Genomic DNA, 21,090 nt, shown 5'->3' with positions numbered 1-21,090 from the left:
CGGCCGGGCCTGTTGTCGGTCGATCGGGGGACCTGACCAGCTGTGCACATTCTTCGGGGTGGACCGCCCCCTCCCCCCTCTTTCGTTCGCCATTGCGTTCTTCCTACCTGCCCTGCCACACACAGCCGACCGGAAGTCTTCCTGATGTTAGCGCTGACGTCGGAGGAAGGGAGGGCTTTGCTTAAGCCCTCCCTCCGACGTCAGCGCTGACATCGGGAAGACTTCTGTTCGGCTGTGTGCTGCGACAGTGCAGGTAAGGAGGAGGAGACTACCCTCGCGGCTCGAATGCACTGCGATCCAACCCCGCAGGAACCCCGTGACCCTCGGAGGCGTCCCCACGGGATCCCCGCGACCCTAGGGGGGGTCCCCACGGGATCCCCTTGACTCAAAGGGGGAACCCGCGGGATCCAAGCGGGTCCCGCGGGATTCCCGTCATCCCCGTTCCCGTGCAGCTCTCTAGTCCCAGATGTACAAGTCCCTCCCCTTGAAAGAGGAAGTGACTTTACAAAGAGGAAGAAATGCACGCTGAAGAGTGAATGCTGGGAAATGTAGTGCTCTACTGCTATTTACCACATGGTTTTTACTGTGCGTTCGTGTCCTAGTGAAACTCCACCCACAGGACAACGCTGACCAATCTGTACATTATATTTCCTTCTCAACCCCTGCCTGAGAGAGAGAGTGTTGAAGCTGCAGAGTGGATGGTGGGAATTCTGGGAGCTGTAGTACTTCCTGGGACAGATTACTGTGAGGAGGTGTCACAGTGCCTTTTGGAAGCTGTAGTTCTTCCTAGGAGGGATTACTGTGTGGGGTGTGTCACAGTGCATTCTGGGAGCTGTAGTCCTTCCTTGGACAGATTACTGTGTGGAAGTGTCCCAGTGAAGCTCCTCTTCCGCACTCCACCCACAGGAAAACTCTGACTAATCAGTATATTTTACTCCCCTTTCTCTCCCTGCCTACATGACCACCTGAATGTACAAGCCCCTCCCTTTTAAGGAGGAGATTACATCACAAAAAGGTGGATGCTGGGAAATGTAGTCCTCGACATATGATTGCTGCTTTTATAGAAGAAACAGAATTTTCCTGCTGTAATGGAAGTGATTTGAGTCTGACTTCTGTTGAGAATTTTCTCTTTCTCTTCCTGGGATGGAATGATCTTGATTTGAACTGAAAGCAAGATACATAATTGCTGGTATTTGAAAGAAGTTGGTTTGAATTGCTATTGTTAGTAAATTAGAGGATAAAATTGCACTAGAATCACATAAGGTGCATGAAACAAACTAAAATTAATACAAGGAAGGTTTTTTTTTGATTAGTGACTTTGTGCTGGATGGCAAAGTATTACTGAGATCTTTTCCTTCCTTTAAAACATTTCGCTGTAATAACACGAGTGGTATATACTTAACGTGCCAAACCTCGAGAAGGAAAATCAGGTTGTTCAACTAATGTAATATGAACAACCAGTGTATGCAATCCTATTTATGGCAAGACCATATGTCCCGTTTTGAACGGGATCATCCCGTTGTTCCCAAGCACAGCTTCGGGATGCCGAAATGTCCCGTTTTCTGAAACAGCAATTTCAAAACAGGTGCTGTGCTTGGGGACAACAGGATGTGACTTTACAAATGGCGGGCCCACAAGCCTCCTCCCCCCCCCCCACCGATGACAATTCTGACGTCGGAGAGGAAGTTCCCGGTCAGTCAATTGTATTTCTGCACCTACCCCTTCCTTCTGTATCAATTAATTTTGTCCTGTCGGTCATATTTATATAATTTGTTCCCCTTTGATTATTGTAACTCAATATTTTTATCTTTTGTACATCGCTTAGAAGTCGATATAAGCGATTAATCAAATACATATTAAACTTGGAAACTTGGATGTTGCTTGCAAGTAGCCTCATTCCGTCTCTGCTGAGGTGGAGTCCATCCTTCCTGAGTAGCTTGCTCTTCCCCCAGAACATCGTCCAGTTGCACATGAAGTGGAATCCTTCTTCTTCACACCAGCACCACATCCACGCGTTGACTGCTTGCAGCTCCATCTGCCTCTTCTCATCTGCCCTAGATACCGGCAGGATCTCCGAGAATGCTATCCTCTGTGTTCTGTTCTTCAGCTTCCTTCCTAGCATCCAGAACTGGTCCTTCAGTACTTCTTTGTTGTAATTCCTGTCGATGCTGCTCACTATGTCTTCTACCTTGACTCCCGGTAGGCAGGTCACCAGCCGATCCAGTCTTCCTCCCGCTATTTGGCTGTCAACTTGTCTGATGACAGAGTCCCCCACGATGATTGCTATCTTCTCTTGATTCTCCAGTCGCAAGTCCGTGTCCCTAGTGTATGTCCATCTCTCCAGCCGAAGGTCCGTATCCTTCGTTCCTATCCATCTCCTCTCATCCTGGCATTCGTCTTCTTGTGGGTTCCCTCCGCTGTTTCCAGATCTTGCTGCTGTGTCCTCCATTTCCTCCTGGTGGCTGTCCATCTGGTGGTCCACACTCTCTGTAGGCGTATCCCGGCAGTTCCACTGTTGCTAGTGTTTTTCCACAGCCTCCCTATATGTCTCTTCTATGAAGTTCTCCAGCTCCCGGACTTCTTCCTCGATGGTGTCCTCCGTCTTGATGATCTCTGCATCTCTGTCTTCCTCCTCCACTGCTTGAAGTGCCTCCAGTTCCAGTATTCTGCCCTCCAGGAGACTGACTTGCTTCTTCAGGCTTTCCAGTTCTCCGCATCGAGCGCATATGTAAAACCGCCTCCCAGAAGGGAGGTAGTCATACATATGGCAGATGGTACAGAAAACTGGGTAGCTCAACATCCTGCTTCCGTCTACTGCTTCCATTGCTGCCCGCTTGCTGGTCTCCTGTGGATGTCTTCTGTGCCTTCTATGCCTTCTGTGTTCGCCTGGTTATGTCCTCAGTGTCTGCCTGGTTGTGTGTCCTTTGTGGCAGCTTTGTCCTCTGTGTCTGCCTGGCTGTGTGTCCTCAGCACCTGCTGTGTCCTCTGTGCCTGTTGTGTCCTTTGTGTCTGCCTGGTTGTGTGCCTCTGTACCTGCTGGGTCTGCCTGGTTGAATGTCCTCTGCGTCTGCTGTGGTCTACCTCCGCTCTTCTTTAGTGGTGACTCGTCCCTTCTCAAGGCACTTCGCAAAGGCGCTTTCGCTAAGGTGAGCGCTTTTGACGCTCGCCTTTGATGTGCACTGAACGGCTGAGCACCGTTAGCCCCTCCCCTTTTACGGGGGAACTTTGATGGATGCCGTCTGGGGTGGGCAGAGACTAACTCTCGCCGCTGCCCCTACTGATCCTGCCTCCTTCCCTCCTGCTTTCCCCTCCTCCGAGTTCCACCTGCTGTCCCCCTACGCTCTCCTGCTACTCTTTGCAAACTCTCCTCCTGCTACTCTCAGCTGCTTGCAGAGCCGAATGGCTGAGCGCCGTTGGCCTCTCCCCTTTTAAGGGGGAGCTTCAATGGATGCCGTCGGGGATGGGCGGAGCTAACTCTCGCCGCTGCCCCTGCTGACCCTGCCTCCTTCTCTCCTGCTTTCCCCTCTTCCTCTGGGTTTTACCTGCTGTCCCCCTCCGCTCTCCTTCTGCTACTCTCAGCTCCCAGACTGCAATGTGACACTCCCACACAACAATCTCTCCTAGGAAGGACTACATCTCCCAGACTGCAATGTGACACTCCCATGCAACAATCTCTCCTAGGAAGAACTATAGCTCCCAGAGTGTAATGTGACACTCCCACACAGTCGTCTCTCCTAGGAAGGACTACAGCTCCCAGACTGCAATGTGACACTCCCACACAGTCGTTTCTCCTAGGAAGGACTACAGCTCCCAGACTGCAATGTGACACTCCCACACAGTCGTCTCTCCTAGGAAGAACTACAGCTCCCAGACTGCAATGTGACACTCCCACACAGTCGTTTCTCCTAGGAAGGATTACAGCTCCCAGTCTGTAATGTGAAATTCCCACACAGTCATCTCTGCTAGGAAGGACTGCAGTTCCCAGAGTGCAACGTGAGACTCCCACACAGTCATCTTTCTTAGGAAGGACTACAGCTCCCAGAGTGCAATGTGACACTTCCACAAAGTAATCCTTTCTGCAGCTCCTAGAGTGTAACATGAGCTATTGTATTTATATATCTGAATGAACTAAGGGATAATGGTGAGGCTCCTTTCCAGCTCAATATTCCTGACCGTGCAGTATCAGCTGATGCCCTTTTCCTGTAGTCTTATGGGTAGGAATCTGGAGCAGCTCTTGCCATGACTGCCAGGCGGGAGCAGGAGATGGCAGCAGTCAGCAGCTGCTCTCCAGAAGTCTCCCTCCTCCCCCTCTCTCTGTTTACCCTTCTCCTCTCTTTAATCCTATACTCCTTCCTATAGCCCTCCCTTCTTCTTCCTCTTAATCCATTAGAAGTGACCCTGCAGAGCCCAAATCTGGCACACAGGGGACTATACAAGAAGGAAGGGGGCAAGGGCTGCAAGTCGTACTGCGGAGAAGGGCAGGAGGATGGCTGCAGGGATCTCTGTTCAGCAGGTAGGAAAGAGACTGGCAAGAGGAGGGCTGCAGGGGATGCAGTGTCAGGCAATGCCAAGCAGAAGAAGAAAGGAGCCTGGTACTGCTCCATCCAGTCCAAAGGCTCTTCTTCCTCATTCTCCTCCTGCTTTAGGACGCTCTCACTTTCTGCTTCCTGGCATCTCTTTCCAAGACATTAACCTGGCATTGCTCAATCCACTCCCCAGGCTGTTCTTCCTATTCTCCTCCTGCTTTAGGACAATCTAACTTTCTGCTTCCTGGCACTGCTCCTTCCACTCCCCAGACTCTTCTTCCTCATTCTCCTCCTGCTTTAGGACACTCTAATTTTCTGCTTCCTGGCACTGCTCCCTCCACTCCCCAGGCTCTTCTTCCTCTTTTCCTCATGCTTTAGGACAATCTCACTTTCTGCTTCCTGGCACTGCTCCCTCCACTCCCCAGGCTCTTCTTCCTCATTCTCCTCCTGCTTTAGGACAATCTCACTTTCTGCTTCCTGGCACTGCTCCCTCCACTCCCCAGGCTCTTCTTCCTCCACTCCCCAGGCCCTCTTCTCCTCCTGCTTTAGGACAATCTCACTTTCTGCTTCCTGGCACTGCTCCCTCCACTCCCCAGGCTCTTCTTCCTCATTGTCCTTCTGCTTTAGGACAATCTCACTTTCTGCTTCCTGGAACTGCTCCCTCCACTCCCCAGGCTCTTCTTCCTCATTCTCCTTCTGCTTTAGGACAATCTCACTTTCTGCTTCCTGGCACTGCTCCCTCCACTCCCCAGGCTCTTCTTCCTCATTCTCCTTCTGCTTTAGGACAATCTCACTTTCTGCTTCCCGGCACTGCTCCCTCCACTCCCCAGGCTCTTCTTCCTCATTCTCCTCCTGCTGTAGGACAATCTCACTTTCTGCTTCCTGGCACTGCTCCCTCCGCTCCCCCGGCTCTTCTTCCTCATTCTCCTCCTGCTTAAGGACAATCTCACTTTCTGCTTCCTGGCACTACTCCATCCACTCCCCAGGCTCTTCTTCCTCATTCTCCTCCTGCTTTAGGACAATCTCACTTTCTGCTTCCTGGCACAGCTCCCTCCACTCCCCAGGCTCTTCTTCCTCCACTCCCCAGGCCCTCTTCTCCTCCTGCTTTAGGACAATCTCACTTTCTGCTTCCTGGCACTGCTCCCTCCACTCCCCAGGCTCTTCTTCCTCATTGTCCTTCTGCTTTAGGACAATCTCACTTTCTGCTTCCTGGAACTGCTCCCTCCACTCCCCAGGCTCTTCTTCCTCATTCTCCTCCTGCTTTAGGACAATTTCACTTTCTGCTTCCTGGCACTGCTCCCTCCACTCCCCAGGCTCTTCTTCCTCATTCTCCTCCTGCTTTAGGACAATTTCACTTTCTGCTTCCTGGCACTGCTCCCTCCACTCCCCAGGCAGTTCTTCCTCATTCTCCTCCTGCTTTAGGACACTCTCACTTTCTGCTTCCTGGCACTGCTCCCTCCACTCTCCAGGCTCTTCTTCCTCATTCTCCTGCTTTAGGACGCTCTCACTTTCTGCTTCCTGGCATCTGTTTCCAAGACATGAACCTGGCATTGCTCAGTCCCCTCCTCAGGCTCTTCTTCCTCATTCTCCTCCTGCTTTAGGACACTCTCACTTTCTGCATCCTGGCAATGCTCAATCCACTCCCCAGAAGTAACCCCTTCAAGCAGAATCAGTTTTGATATACTTGCAGGCACTTTAGTCAAAATACAGTCCTTGTTGCATAAAGATTACCAAATACCAGAACTTTTTGGTGTGTTTTCGTTTGTCATCTCAAATGTTCCAGCTGCTTTGTTCATGTGGGTACGGACAACATAGGAAAATGGGGGGGGGAGGTTCGGGAAACCAAGTTTAGTCTCTGGAGTACCACTTTCAGAAGTGCTTCTCCTTCCAAATGTAGGATTCAAGTGGGAGGCAGAGCTCCTTAATCTCAATGGGTGGTTGGCACACTGATGCGAGAATGTGAGAGATTTGCCATATATACTCAAATATAAACCGACCTGACTATAAACCGGGTGTTAGCTTCCCCCCCCAAAAGGAGGAAAAAACGGTTGACTGTAATATAAACCAGGGGTTTAATATTCAAATGCACTGCCTTGCCTTGCCCTGCCAGGCTCTGCACCCTGTTCCCCCTCCCTTCCGATGACTTGTAGGACTCCACCTGGCCTGCCGTGAGACCTGGTGGCCCAGCAGGGGCTGGGTCCGCGAGAACTTGCTAGCAACTCTGCCCCAGGGATACTAAAGATACGCAGGGAGGCAGGAGGGAGGTAGAAATTCTTAGAATCGACAGGATCCCTCTTGCTTCGGCCATCACTGGGTCACCAGGTCTCACAACAGGCCTTGCAGAGGCCTGCAACAGGTTCAGGAGCAGAGCAGGTCAGCATTGACCTGAATATAAACCAAGACCCCATTTTTGGGCCAGTTTTTTATTTATTGTTTATATTCGAGTATATACGGTAGATTTTGTAGGAACCTGCCAACATCATGGGAGAGGAGGAGCCTAAGGATGGACTCCAACGTAACCAAGATGAAACCAGGCTGCAGGCACTCACATTTTAAAAGGAGATAGAACAGCTTTTAAATTAAAATTGGGGGAGGGGGAGCTGATGCACTGAAGCAGCCACCCAAGAGTTGGGTTCCAGGTCACACAAGAACTGGGTTCCAGGCTTCAGAGGATCTGGACTCCAGACCTCTGCTGTAGAATGGCTGTCCTGACTCTAAGTCATAGTGCTTCCATGATACCCTGCCTGGTCTCTTGTCCTGAGGGAGGGAAAGAGGAAGCAGGTGGGGAAAAGAGAGGGACAGAAGTGAATGATAAGGAAATGTGGGGAACATAAGAAAAAGAAGGCGCAAATGAGATGCTAGGAATTATTAAAAAAGGGATGGTTAACAAGACTAAGAATGTTGTAATGCCTCTGTATCGCTCTATGGTGCGACCTCACCTGGAGTTTGTGTTCAATTCTGGTCTCCTTATCTCAAGAAAGATATAGTGGTGCTAGAAAAGGTTCAAAGAAGAGCAACCAAGATAATAAAGGGGTGGAACTCCTCTCGTATGAGGAAAGACTAAAAGATTAGGGTTCTTCAGCTTGGAAAAGAGACGGCTGAGGGGAGATACGATTGAAGTCTACAAAATCCTGAGTGGAGTAGAACGGGTACAAGTGGATCGATTTTTCACTCCGTCAAAAATTACAAAGACTAGGGGGACACTCGATGAAGTTACAAGGAAATACTTTTTAAAACCAATAGGAGGACATTTTTTTTTCACTCAGAGAATAGTTAAGCTCTAGAAAGCGTTGCCAGAGGTTGTGGTAAGAGCGGATAACATAGCTGGTTTTATGAAAGATTTGGACAAGTTCCTGGAGGAAAAGTCCATAGTCTGTTATTGAGAAAGACATGGGGAAAGCCACTGCTTGCCCTGGATCGGTAGCATGGGATATTGCTACTCCTTGGGTTTTGGCCAGGTACTAGTGACCTGGATTGGCGACTCTGAGAACGGGCTACTGGGCTTGATGGACCATTGGTCTAACCTAGTAAAGCTATTCCTAAATTCTTATGTTCTTACGGTTTGATGATGATGCAAAGCTCTGTAACATGGAAGACACCCCAGAGGGTATGTGTGGATAGCATCTCGCACAGGGTTACCAGATGTCTGGGAAAACCCGAACAGGTCCTCATTTTAGTAGACTGTCTGGGTGCCTGGAGGGACTGCCAATACCCGGCAGTTTGTCTGAGTTTTGGAAGACCCTGAGCTTAAGCCTCCATCTGGAGGCCCTCTGCGCATGCAAGGATGTCAAACACACAAATGCATCACATAAAAATCTGCGCAGGCCTCAGGGAAGGATATAGTAGGTTTGGCTGGGAGCGGGGCTGCGAAAGGATTGGATTATTTCCGTATTTCATCTAGAAATCTTTTAATAGACGATTAATTTGAATAAAACTTAAATTTGAAACTTAGTATAGGGGTGAAGCACTTCTGTGCACAAAAGAACTGCGGGACTTAAGGGGGACTGATGATCTTAGAGTGGCAAAAACAGGTAGAAAAGGCGATGGTCAAAGCCAGGAGGGTGCTTGGGTGTATAAGGAGAGGAAAGGCCAGTAGGAAAAGGGAGGTGATGATGCCATTGTATAAGTCTCTGGTGAGGCCCCATTTGGAATATTGTGTGAAATTTTGGAGACTCCACCTTAAAAAAGATAGAAATAGGATGGGATCGGCCCTGAGGGCTGCTACAAAATTGGTTCCTGGTCTTTGTCATAAATCATATTAGAGAACTTAATATGTATACTCTGGAGGAAAGACAGGAGTGAGAAGATATGCTAGAGACGTTTAAATATCTCTATGGCATTAATGTGTAGGAGGTGAGTCTTTTTCAAAGGACAGAAAGCTCTGGAAGGAGAGAGCATAGGATGAAGTTAAGAGGTGATAGGCTCCGGAGTAATGTAAGAATGCTTGGAAGAGTCTCCCAATGGAGGTAGTGGAAATGAAGACTGTATCTGAATTCAAGATAGCATGGGACCTCTTAGAGAGAGGAGGAGATAGCGAATGTTGTAGATGGAGAGACTGGATGGGCCGTTTGGCCTTTATCTGCCATCATGTTTCTATGTTTCTGTTATGTAGCTTTTTTAGAGGGGCTGGCACAACCCATGCAAAACAATAACTACCATAAATACAACTTATATTAACTATAGAAATGTGGAATAGATCCATAATCAATTCCTATTTACAAATCTGGAAGAAAAGACCTTAGTGAGAAATAGAATGGATACTGGGATATCTGTATAGAAGCCCAGTTCAAACAATCACCAACACTGGTCAAAAAAGCTCTATAAAAAATAATTTCCAAAAATTAATCAATATATCTTTATCAAAATATATCATTCAAATAAAATCTCAAAGGATTCCATCATGTGATATAGGCATGAAATATGCGATGTGTGTCTCTCTGTCTACCAGATTTACCCATCTCTTGAAGGTACAAGAGGGGGCAGCTAAACACCAGCGCTTTTCTGTAGGGTTTGGGAGAGAAGAAATTGGGTGGGGGGTTTCAGAGGATCAAGTGTCATTTAGAAAGAAAAACATAGATACTGTACATAGAAAATTAAAGGAATCTACTATACCTTTCTCTCCCTTAGAGCTCCAACGGACTAATCTCAAGCTTTCAGAATTCAAATACAAGTTTTCTCTCCACCACCTCCACTGGGAGGCTGTTCTATGTATTCACCACTAAGTTGGAATGAGAGGGCATAGGATTAAGGTAAAAGGAGATAGTCCTCGAAGTAGGCTTACCAGATGTATGGATTTAACTGGACATGTCCTCCTTTTAGAGGACTGTCCAGGCGTAGAAAATGACACGGTGACAAAATTCATCACCGTTCCCGTCCCCATGGATAATGTCATTCTTTAAAGAGAGAGGGAAGAATCAGAGTATAATTGGCCACAACCACTGACCCTCAAGCTTTGCTTTGAAGAACACCGGTGTAGAAGGACTGAGGTTGAAACAGACACTACAGAATGACAGTCTCTGGTATCCAGAGCAGATATTGTGATGTCATAATGCCTCATTCCACCAGTGCCTAAGAGCCAATCACATCAGTGATGTCACAATGGCTTCATTATCCTTGGCTCCCATAAGAATCAGAGTATGAATGGCCACAACCACTGACCCTCAAGCTTTGCTTTGAAGAACGCTGGTGTAGAAGGACTGAGGTTGAAATAGACACTACAAAATGACATGGGTTTATTTGCCGCGGTTATCCGCAGGGACGGGGACGGTGATGAATTTTGTCACTGTGTCAGGCGTCCGGATGGCTTTTTAAAACCCGGCACTTTGTCCAGGTTTTGAAAAGCTTTGAACTGGGGGCTGCGTCTGGAGGGCATCTGCGCATGCGTGAATGCAACGCGGTGACATCACACACATGCGCGCAAGCTTGGAGGCCCTCCAAACGTGGCTCTGAGCTTGAGGAGAAGAGGTTTGGGGGCGGGGCTGGGGCTGAAGGGGGCGTGGCTAGGGCAGAGTGACTAGGGTAACCCTACCAAGAAGTAATTACTTTTCCATGTAAAGGGAGGAGAACGTGTGGAGAAGAAAAATATCTCTCTGATTGGGATCTCTAAGGGAGAGGAGGGGATAGTAGGCGGCACCGTTAGGCTGCCTAGTTAAGCCACATGGTCTTTATCTACCTTCATTTCCAAAGTGACATTTGATGTTCTGTGTCTTTCATACGTATTAAGGGAAACTTTTCACATACTTGCAAACCTCACAGTAGGGGCCCAGACGATGGGAGCAGGTCTTGGGGGAAAGGATGACCCTTTTCCATGATCGAATGTTAGGGGAATAAAGCCAGCTGAAAGGTGCTTCTGGTTTGTGTTTCAGGTGCCAGTGACATTTGAGGATGTCGCTGTCTCTTTCTCTCAGGAGGAGTGGAAATATCTAGATGAAGCCCAGAAGAATCTTTACTGGGAGGTGATGAAGGAGAATTATGAGACCTTGATCTCTCTAGGTAAGGACTGAGCTTAGTTCACTTCTTCCAGGGTTGTCCAGGGTTCTTCAAGGGTTCCAGTGCACGCCCTAACTAACTAACTAACCCTCCCTGGGCCTTAGTAAGAGAGTCTGAGAATTAACACCATCATATGTCTCTTCTAATGTTTTTTCTGTTTAGATCAAACACAGCCCTTCCCCTTCCTTCAGCACAAGAATAGCATTACTGGGTAAGACCAATAAGCCCAGTAGCCCGTTCTCATGGTGGCCAATCCAGGTCACTAGTACTTGGCCAAAAGTCAAAGTGTAGCAACATTCCATGAAACCGATTCAGGGCAAACAGTGGCTTCCGAATCTGTAATAATTGCACCCCTGATTTAACACAATACTGATAGGAGAAAAAGACCTCAGAGACCTTTTGTAAATTACTGCACTAATTAATGGTCATGTCTCAATCACAGGTCCAAAAATTCCTGGGTTTTTGTGAATTTAACTCAAAATGAAATGGTGCCTTGTGAACAGACTTAAATTCAAAAGCACTTATCTTGACTGGAACGTCAAGGATAGTAACATAGTAGATGACGGCAGATAAAGACCCGAATGGTCCATCCAGTCTGCCCAACCTGATTCAATTTAAATTTTTTTTTTTTCTTCTTAGCTATTTCTGGGCGAGAATCCAAAGCTTTTCCTGGTACTGTGCTTGGGTTCCAACTGCCGAAATCTCTGTTAAGACTTACTCCAGCCCATCTACACCCTCCCAGCCATTGAAGCCCTCCCCTGCCCATCCTCCACCAAACGGCCATACACAGACACAGACCGTGCAAGTCTTCCCAGTACTGGCCTAGTTCAATATTTAATATTATTTTCTGATTCTAAATCTTCTGTGTTCATCCCACGCTTCTTTGAACTCAGTCACAGTTTTACTCTCCACCACCTCTCTCGGGAGCACATTCCAGGCATCCACCACCCTCTCCATAAAGGATGCCACTGCATTGCCAGCAACCAGATTTCTGTGCCCAACGGGGCCTCCGTTTCACCCATCAACGAGGCTTCATCAGGAGCTAACTGGAATGCCTTGAATAGAGAACATATAAAATACATAGTGGCATGTTCATTTCTTAAAGCATCAAAATTACTTGGCTTTCAGACGGTATTCCAAAATGGCGCTGACGTTTTAAAGGGCTACATCAACTACCTATGAGCCAATCATAGCTTGTATTTTCAAAATTGTTGTGAATGAATTTAATAACCCCCCCCCCCCAGTCAATCTTATCATTCATCCCTTTGGGATGAAGCATTTGAAGAGTAAGAATCCAAAAGGCTTCACGGCGATCACCACCACAAACATTTTTCAGTATTGCATCTATAGCACAAACAGCGCAAGTCGTTGAAAACATGATTTTCAGTGATGCAGTGTTCCTTGAACGCTTTAGATTTGATTTGTGTTCCATCCCCTTAACCATCTTAGTCGTTCTTCTCTGGACCCTTTGGAGTAGTACCGTGTCCTTCTTCATGTACGGCGACCAGTGCTGGAAGCAGTACTCCAGGTGAGGGCGCACCGTGGCCCGGTACAGCAGCATGATAATCTTCTCCGATCTCTTCGTGATCCCCTTCTTTATCATTCCTAGCATTCTGTTTGCCCTTTTCGCTATCATCGCTACACATTGAGTGGACGGCTTCATTGACTTGTCGATCATAACTCCCAAGTCTCTTTCCTGGGAGGTTTCTCCAAGTACCGCCCCGGACATCCTGTATTCATGCAAGAGATTTTTGTTACCTACATGCATCACTTTACACTTATCCACGTTGAACCTCATTTGCCATGTTGATGCCCATTCCTCGAGACTGATTATGTCACATTGCAGATCTTCGCAATCCCCCTGTGTCTTCACTACTCTGAATAACTTTGTATCGTCCGCAAATTTAATCACCTCACTCGTCGTACCAATGCCCAGATCGTTTATAAAGATGTTGAAGAGTATGGGTCCAAGCACCGAGCACGGGTCCAAGCACCAAGCACTACGGCACCCCACTGGTGACATTCTTCCAGTCCGAGTATTGTCCATTTACCCCCACTCTCTGTTTCCTATTCTCCAGCCAGTTTTTAATCCATGTGAGTATTTCACCCTCGATTCCGTGACTCACAATTTTCCGAAGTAGTCGTCATGTGGATCTTTGTCAAACGCCTTCTGAATATCGAGATATACAATGTCGACTGGGTTGCGCATGTCTATCTGTCTGTTTACTCCCTCAAAGAAGTGCAGCAAGTTCGTCAAACACGATCTGCCTTTGCTAAAACCGTGCTGACTGGTCCTCATCAGCCCGTGAAGGTGATCAATGATGTGGTCCTTTATCAACGGCTCTACCATCTTTCCCAATACCGAAGTCAGATTTACCGATCTGTAGTTTCCCAGATCTTCCCTTGAACCTTTCTTGAAGATCGGCGTAACATTCGTCACCTTCCAGTCTTCTGGAATCTTTCCCGATTTGATTGACAAATTGGCTATTAGTTGATGCAATTCTGCTATGGTCCCTTTCAGTTCCTTGATGACCCTCGGATGGATGCCATCCGGTCCCAAGGATTTATCGCTCTTAAGCCTATCAATCTGCCTACACACCTCCTCTAGACTGACCGTCAATCCTGTCAGCTTTCCGTCTTCGTTTCCAACATATAGCCTGATGGGTTTTGGTATGCTGTGTAGATCTTCTTCGGTAAATACAGACGAAAAAAATGTGTTCAGTTTGTCAGCAATTGCTTTGTCCTCCTTTAGCACTCCCTTTATTCCATGGTCATCACATGGTCCCACTGCTTCTTTTGCGGGTCGTTTCCCCTTAATATATCGAAAGAATGGCTTGAAGTTCTTCGCCTCCTTGGCTATTTTTTCCTCGTAGTCTCTTTTGGCCCCTTTTACTGCCTTATAGCACCAGCATTGATGTTGATCGTGCTTGTTCCAGTTTCATTCGTTTTTGACCTTTTTCATTCCTTAAATGAAGTTTTCTTGTCTCTGATGGCTTCATTCACCTCTAAAGTGAGCCACACCGGTTCTTTGTTCTTTTTCCTCTTTGATCCCTTGTTGATACGCGGTATATATATATTTTGCGCCTCGGTGACTGTGTCCTTAAAAAGGGACCAAGCTTGCTCTAGCGTTTTTACAGTGCTTATCCTCTTCTTAATCTTCTTCCCTACCATGAGTCTCATCCCTTCGTAATACCCTTTTTGGAAGTTCAGTGCCGTGGCTGTAGTTTTGGACCGATGTTTCTCCCCTGTGTCCAGATCAAGGCGGATCATATTGTGATCGCTGCTTCCCAGCGTCCCTTCTACTTCTACATCTTGTGCTGGTCCTCGCAGGCCATTTAGAATTAAGTCCAGAATTGCATTTCCTCTAGTATTTTCCTTGACAAGTTGTTCCAGGAAGCAATCGCCTACAGCATCCAAGAATTTGGTCTCTCTAATGCAGCCGGAGATGCCTAGGTTCCAGTCTGTTCCCGGATAGTTGAAGTCACCCATGATAACTGCGTTGCCTCCCTTGCAGTTGCATTTAATCTCGTCCGTCATTTCTCTGTCAATTTCTTTGGACTGCCCTGTGAGTGGGTAGTAGATGCTGATCTTCTTTCCAGGCCATTTGTTCCCAGAATTTTGACCCATTTGTGGCATGTTCTCTCCAGCAGATTCAATTTCCTCTTTGACGTATATGGCAACGCCCCCATCTTTTTAAGCCACTCTTTCTCTGCGGTATAGTTTGTATTCCGGTAGCACAGTGTCCCAGACGTTTTCCTCGGTCCACCATGTTTCTGTGATGCCTATGATGTCAATGTTATCTTTTTGTGCCATAGTTTCTAATTCACCCATCTTATTTCTAAGGCTTCTTGTGTTCGTGTACATACACTTGAGTTTGCGTCCTGTTCCTTTTTTGCATTTTCTTCCCTCTTGTGTCCTTTTCGATCTGTCTTGCCCGTGATCTGGTGAGTCATTCCCTCTATCTTCTTGCATGGTATCCTCCGGGTATACCGGTTCCCGACCAATCGACTCTCGGTCGACTGTTGGCTTTCCCCTTCTTCCTAGTTTTAAAACTTCTCAACTTCTCTCTTGATGTTGCTTGCAAGTTGCTTGTGCCAGGAAAGGTAAAGAGGTTCGAGGGAAGGAGCCAATGCGGTAGGGGGTACCCATGCTATACCCCTGCCTTGGAGTTATAGGGGACCCATCTTCATTTTTCCTTCCAGGGCCCATTCAGTCCTAGCTATATCACTGAGGAAATGCATTGGTTTGTTTGGGGGGGTCCCCTGTTTTCCCACTATTATATAGTCTTTTCATAAGAACAGCCTTACTGGGTCAGACCAATGGTCCATCTAGCCAGTAGCCCATCCTCACGGTGGCCAATCCAGATCACTAGTACCTGGCCAAAACCCAAGGAGTAGCAATATTCCATGCTACTGATCCAGAGCAAGCAGTGGCTTCTCCATGTCTTTCTCAATAACAGACTATGGACTTTTCCTCCAGGAACTTGTCCAAACTTTTCTTAAAACCAGCTATGCTATCCACTTTTACCACATCCTCTGGCAACGCGTTCCAGAGCTTAACTACGTTCTGAGGGGAAAAAAATTTCCTCCAATTGGTTTTAAAAGTATTTCCCTGTAACTTGTATTGACTGTTGGCTTTGTTTCTTTCCAATGGACAATTTTGTCTATTTGGAACTTTGCTCTTCTTACCCCGTCTCCGACTCTCTTCATTTTATTTGAGAATTCTGCCTCTTTTTTCCTGCCTTTGAATTTTTCTGTATTTTCAATTCTACCACATAACCGGTAATTTCTATGCGGTTAACATGATTTGGGAGAAGTATCAATAAATCGCTATTTAGAGAAAAGATAAGTCTTCAGTTTCTTCCTAAAGTGTCGGTATGACATGGAACTCAATCGTAGAGGCTTTAAGTCCTTATCCCAGAAAGCAGCCTGAAAAGAGAAAAGGCGTTGAGACCTTTGAGATGCCATTGACTGAGCAATGGAAAATGAATCAGGTGCCAAGCCAATTAGAACTTTATAACAAAAACAGCTGAATTTGAATTTAACACGAGCCTTGACAGGTAGCCAATGAAGTTCACGGTAAAAGGGAGTGACATGGTCATATCTTTTCAATCCATTTCTGCTGTCTTCTTGAAGAACCACAGCAATTGCTTTCCCCTTTGTTAACCTACATTTCACAAACATCTGTTGAATTTCAAATGTTTCTTTTCATAGTCCCACTCCCCTCCCCTCAGAAACCCAACTGGGGCTCTTCAGTATCACTCATTTTCTTGAAGTCAGCTCTCCTAAAGTCTTGACAATCACAGGGGCCTGATGGCAGCAGGAGGGGAAGGAGGAGAGTAAAGCCAGCAGAGGGATCAGTCTGTATGCACAATAGTCATGTAGTATTTATTCTGCATTTGTAGCCTGCTGGTTAATGTGTGATTTATGATAAATTCTGATCCCTGGTCATCATGCAATGGCCAGTAACATATGATTCATGCCTTTTTGTTCTATTTCCAGCAGATAGTGAGGTCCATCAGGAAGAGGAAAGGGAGAAGAATCAAGAAGAATACCCTATGCTATGGGGACTGATCTCAAGACAATCCAGAAAGAACCATGAGAAGGTTTATTGGGGGAGAAGTCAGCAGGATTCAGAGAAGAAGTTGAGGAAACTTCTGGGAGACTCACTGGATGGAGTCTCTAAGTGTGAGAGAAGTGCCAGAGAGTTCATAAGTGTCCCTGAGCACCAGAGCCACCCAAAAGCACAGATATGCTTCCAAAATAGTAAATGTGAGCAAATCAATTCTACCCTCCACCAGAGACACCCCAGAGAGATGTCCTTCCAGTATAATAACATTGAGAAATTTACTTCTGACTTACACCAGAGACATCCAAGAGAAGAGACTCCCTCCCATTATAACAACAGTGAGCAAATGACTTCTGACTTCCAGCAGAGACACCAGAAAGAAGAGGCACCCTTCCAAAATACTAAGAGTGAGCCAATCACTTTTGACCTCTACCAGAGCCACCCAAGAGAAGAGATGCCCTTCCAATACAACATTGAGCAGATGACTTCTCATCTCCAGCAGAGACACCTGAAAGAAGAGGCACCCTTCCAAAATAATAACAGTGAACAAATCACTACTGACCTCCTTCAGAGAGACCCAAAAGAAGAGATGCCCTTCCAATACAACATTGAACAAATGACTTCTGATCTCCAACGGAGCCAGCTCAGAAAGGAGATGACCTTCCAGTATAACAGTGAGCAAATGATTTCTGACTTCCACCAGAATCACCCAAGAGAGGAGACATCCTCCCATTATAATCATGGTGAGCAAATGATTTCTGACTTCCAGCCGAGATACCTCAGAACAGAGAAGCCCTTCCAAACTATTAACAGTCTCCTCCAGAGGCACCTTAGAGAAGAGATGCCTTTCCAATGTGATAACAATGAAGACATGACTTCAAGTTCAGACTTCCATCAGCAGCAGCTGAAAGTGGAGACGGCCTTCCACAATACTGTCAGTCAGTCAGTAACTTCTAATCTCCACCAGAGAGATGAGAAAGGGAAGAAATCATTTTTGTGTGACACCTGTGGAAAAGGCTTTGATAAGAAGCCATGCTTAATGTTGCACCAGAGAACACACACAGGAGAAAGACCATTTACATGTATGGCATGTGATAAAAGCTTCACTCACAAAACATACCTGAGAAAGCATGAAAGGATCCACTTGGGACACAAACCATTTCCCTGTTCTGAATGTAACAAATTATTCAGTGATAAATCCCAACTAAGAAGACATGAAAAGATCCACATGGGTGAAAAACCATTTACATGTACTGACTGCGGCAAAAGCTTCAGTCGCCAAACTTCTCTAAAAATCCATTGGCGGGTCCACACGGGAGAGAAACCGTTTACATGTGCTGAGTGTGACAAATTATTCCGCTATAAATCACATCTCAGAATGCATCAAAGAACTCACACAGGAGAAAAACCATATAAATGTACTGAGTGTGAGAAATTATTCAGTGATAAATCACAGCTAAGAAGGCACAAATGGGTCCACACCGGACAGAAACCTTTTATATGTACTGAATGTGACAAGAGATTTAGAGAAAAATCAACACTAGAAATACACCATAGAACACACACAGGAGAGAAACCATTCAGATGTACTGACTGTGATAAGCTATTCCGTGATAAATCACAGCTAAAAAGGCATCAAAGGACTCATATAGGAGAGAAACCACTTCCCTGCACTGAGTGTGATAAACTATTCAGATTTAAATCTGCACTGAAAAAGCACAAAAGGATCCACATGGAAGAACATTCATTTAGATGTACTGAGTGTGGTAAGAGTTTCAGTAACACAACAAATTTGAGAATACACTGGAGAATCCATACTCTTGGACTATAACCTGCCTTGAAATATACAAAACAAACCCATGAAAATGTAGCAAACTATATTCTATTAGCAACGTCAGCATTGTTAAAACGGAGAACCCATATATAGTATTTTAGGTAGATTCTCCATCACCCTTTCTGAATCCATAGGGCACTTTTATTATTAACTCTTGATCTTTGGATTTTGTCTTAACCCCAAAGACACTAAAAATGCATGGTTAATATCAAATTAACTATTTCTAGATGACTTTAATCTTCACAAGTCCTGTGACCATCATTTAGAGGAATAACTCTGAATAACGAAGAGCTTCTTAGATAACACCAAGATGAAGTTTCATCTGGACAAATAACTTACGGCCACTTTCCTCAACGGACTAAGTAAAACTGAAAACTCTCTCATTGAAGATTCAAAGATAGGGAAAGTTTGTACATAAATAGCTTAGATAAGATGAAATTGCAACAGCCCATCTCAAACCACTCAGAAAAAGATTAACAAAGAATGTTCCAGAAGACTCATAAGAACATAATAATTGCCATATTTAGCCAGTATTCTGCTTCCAACAGCGAGCAGGTCATGAGTACCTGGCAGAATCCCGAAGAGTAGCAAGATTCCATGTTACCAACTTCTGGGATAACTAGTAGCTTTCCCTATATCTGTGTTAATAGTAGATTATGGACGTTTCCTCACGAACTTCTCCAAGCCTTTTTTAAACCCAGATATGCTAAATGCTTTTACCACATCCTCTGGAAATGAGTTCCAGAGCTGAACTATCCGTTGATTTTTTTTGTCCTATTACCATAAAACTTCATGGAATATCCCCTAGTCTGTGATAGCGAAAAGTGGTTTGGCAGCATGGGGAAAAAAATGCCAATCTTCACTCTTTCATATTGAACTGGATACAAGAACAAGAAAAATCTCCCATGTCCATTAATCTATAAGGATCAGTTTAGGCTAAGATTGTATGTCCATGCACTGATGAAGTAATAGGTGTTACAGAAATCTGAACTTAATGAAACATGAAAAGCTACCATCAAAGATCTCCAGGGACACTTCAGTACAAACAGATCCTTAAAAAGTGTTCAAATGTGAAAGAACTAAGAAACAGAATAGAATCCTCCCCCCTCTATGCAACCCCCTATCCCCTACCTACCCCCCTAAAGCTAAGAGTAACAAGGGTAGAAATATACATTTCTTTTTTACCCCTTATGCATTAAGCAAGGGAATTTAGGTGAAGAGGTAAGTTTTGATCGCTTTTCTAATGTTTATGGGGGTAGTTGGTTTCAGTAGCTTGGCACAAAATGGAAATAGGATCATTGCCTGGCATTCTGTAGATGCAGGGCGTGGCCAGGGGGTATCTGCAGACATGTTTCCTCCTGGAAGTGGAGTGGCCTGTTCAGTATGTATGGAGGAAGCTTAGTTGACATGTAGCCAGGCACCATGTTATTCAAGGACTTGTATGCTAACATCAAGCCCCTTAAAGACACAGCATTTGGCTATGGGTAGCCAGGCAGCTGCTGATAGATCCTGAGAGACAGGTTCATGGGCATGTAGGATCTTTAGGAGTCTGATTGCTGTATTTTGTATGTTTTTTTGCTGTCAATCTGATGAATAGGGCGTTGCAGTAGTCCATGCAGGAGAGGATGAAGGCATAGAGAAGTTGGGTAAAGTCAGGTTTGGTGAAGTAGTTCCATGGTGGACATGACAATGAAGCCGACGGCACAGTGCGCAGCGGCCGCTAAGAAGGCAAACAGAATGCTAGGCATAATCAAGAAGGGTATTACAACCAGAACGAAAGAAGTTATCCTGCCATTGTATCGGGCGATGGTGCGTCCGCATCTGGAGTACAGCGTCCAATATTGGTCGCTGTACCTTAAGAAGGACTTGGCGTTACTCGAGAGGGTTTAGAGGAGAGCAACGCATCTGATAAAGGGGATGGAAAACCTTTCATACGCTGAGAGATTGGAGAAACTGGGTCTCTTTTCCCTGGAGAAGAGGAGACATAGAGGGGATATGATAGAGACTTACAAGATCATGAAGGGCATAGAGAGAGTAGAGAGGGACAGATTCTTCAAATTTTCAAAAAATAAAAGAACAAGAGGGCATTCGGAAAAGTTGAAAGGGGACAGATTCAAAACGAATGCTAGGAAGTTCTTCTTTACCCAGCGTGTGGTGGACACCTGGAATGCGCTTCCAGAGAGCGTAATAGGGCAGAGTACGGTACTGGGGTTCAAGAAAGGATTGGACAAATTCCTACTGGAAAAGGGGATAGAGGGATATAAATAGAGGATTACTGCACAGGTCCTGGACCTGTTGGGCCGCCGTGTGAGCGGACTGCTGGGCGCGATGGACCTCAGGTCTGACCCAGCGGAGGCATTGCTTATGGTCTTATGTTCTTATTTTTTGGGAGTTGTCGGAGATAGTAGAATGAAGAATCTCCATCCTTAATCTACGAGAAGATTAGCATTTTGAAGAATAGATGACAAAGAAACAACCTCTTTAAAGTCCCGGACCAACAAATAAGTAAAAACAAGAGGCTAATTCACAAATAATCCAAGAAAATTACTTAAGCATTCACAAGTAGCTCAAAACCTGACAGAGGAGAGGTAAAAGAGACATGAACTTAAAGATGAGAAATCGATCATTTCAGCCCAGGTCTATAGCCAAAATATTTTATTTATTTATTTTAAA

At 45.8% G+C, this 21,090-nt stretch overlaps 1 protein-coding gene across 3 annotated transcripts; it reads left to right on the top strand.

Annotated features, from left to right (window-relative positions):
* The first annotated feature begins 4,082 nt into the window (after positions 1-4,082).
* Positions 4,083-20,216, top strand: LOC117354761 (zinc finger protein 773-like). Of its 3 annotated transcripts, none has more exons than XM_033932706.1 (3): positions 4,083-4,141; positions 10,892-11,018; positions 16,517-20,216. In XM_033932706.1, the coding sequence occupies exons 1-3, from the start codon at positions 4,139-4,141 to the stop codon at positions 18,412-18,414; spliced, it is 2,028 nt and encodes a 675-aa protein (XP_033788597.1). In that variant the 5' UTR covers positions 4,083-4,138; the 3' UTR covers positions 18,415-20,216. The 3 variants fall into 3 exon arrangements, with proteins under 3 accessions (XP_033788597.1, XP_033788596.1, XP_033788595.1); XM_033932705.1 differs by lacking the exon at positions 4,083-4,141 and adding an exon at positions 4,272-4,513 and having other exon boundaries at positions 16,520-20,216; XM_033932704.1 differs by lacking the exon at positions 4,083-4,141 and adding an exon at positions 4,272-4,513.
* The last annotated feature ends 874 nt before the right edge of the window (positions 20,217-21,090 follow it).

This window comes from Geotrypetes seraphini, chromosome 2 (assembly GCF_902459505.1).
Source record: "Geotrypetes seraphini chromosome 2, aGeoSer1.1, whole genome shotgun sequence".
NCBI classification, from domain to species: domain Eukaryota; kingdom Metazoa; phylum Chordata; class Amphibia; order Gymnophiona; family Dermophiidae; genus Geotrypetes; species Geotrypetes seraphini.
This window is presented reverse-complemented; position numbering and strand designations above follow the sequence as displayed.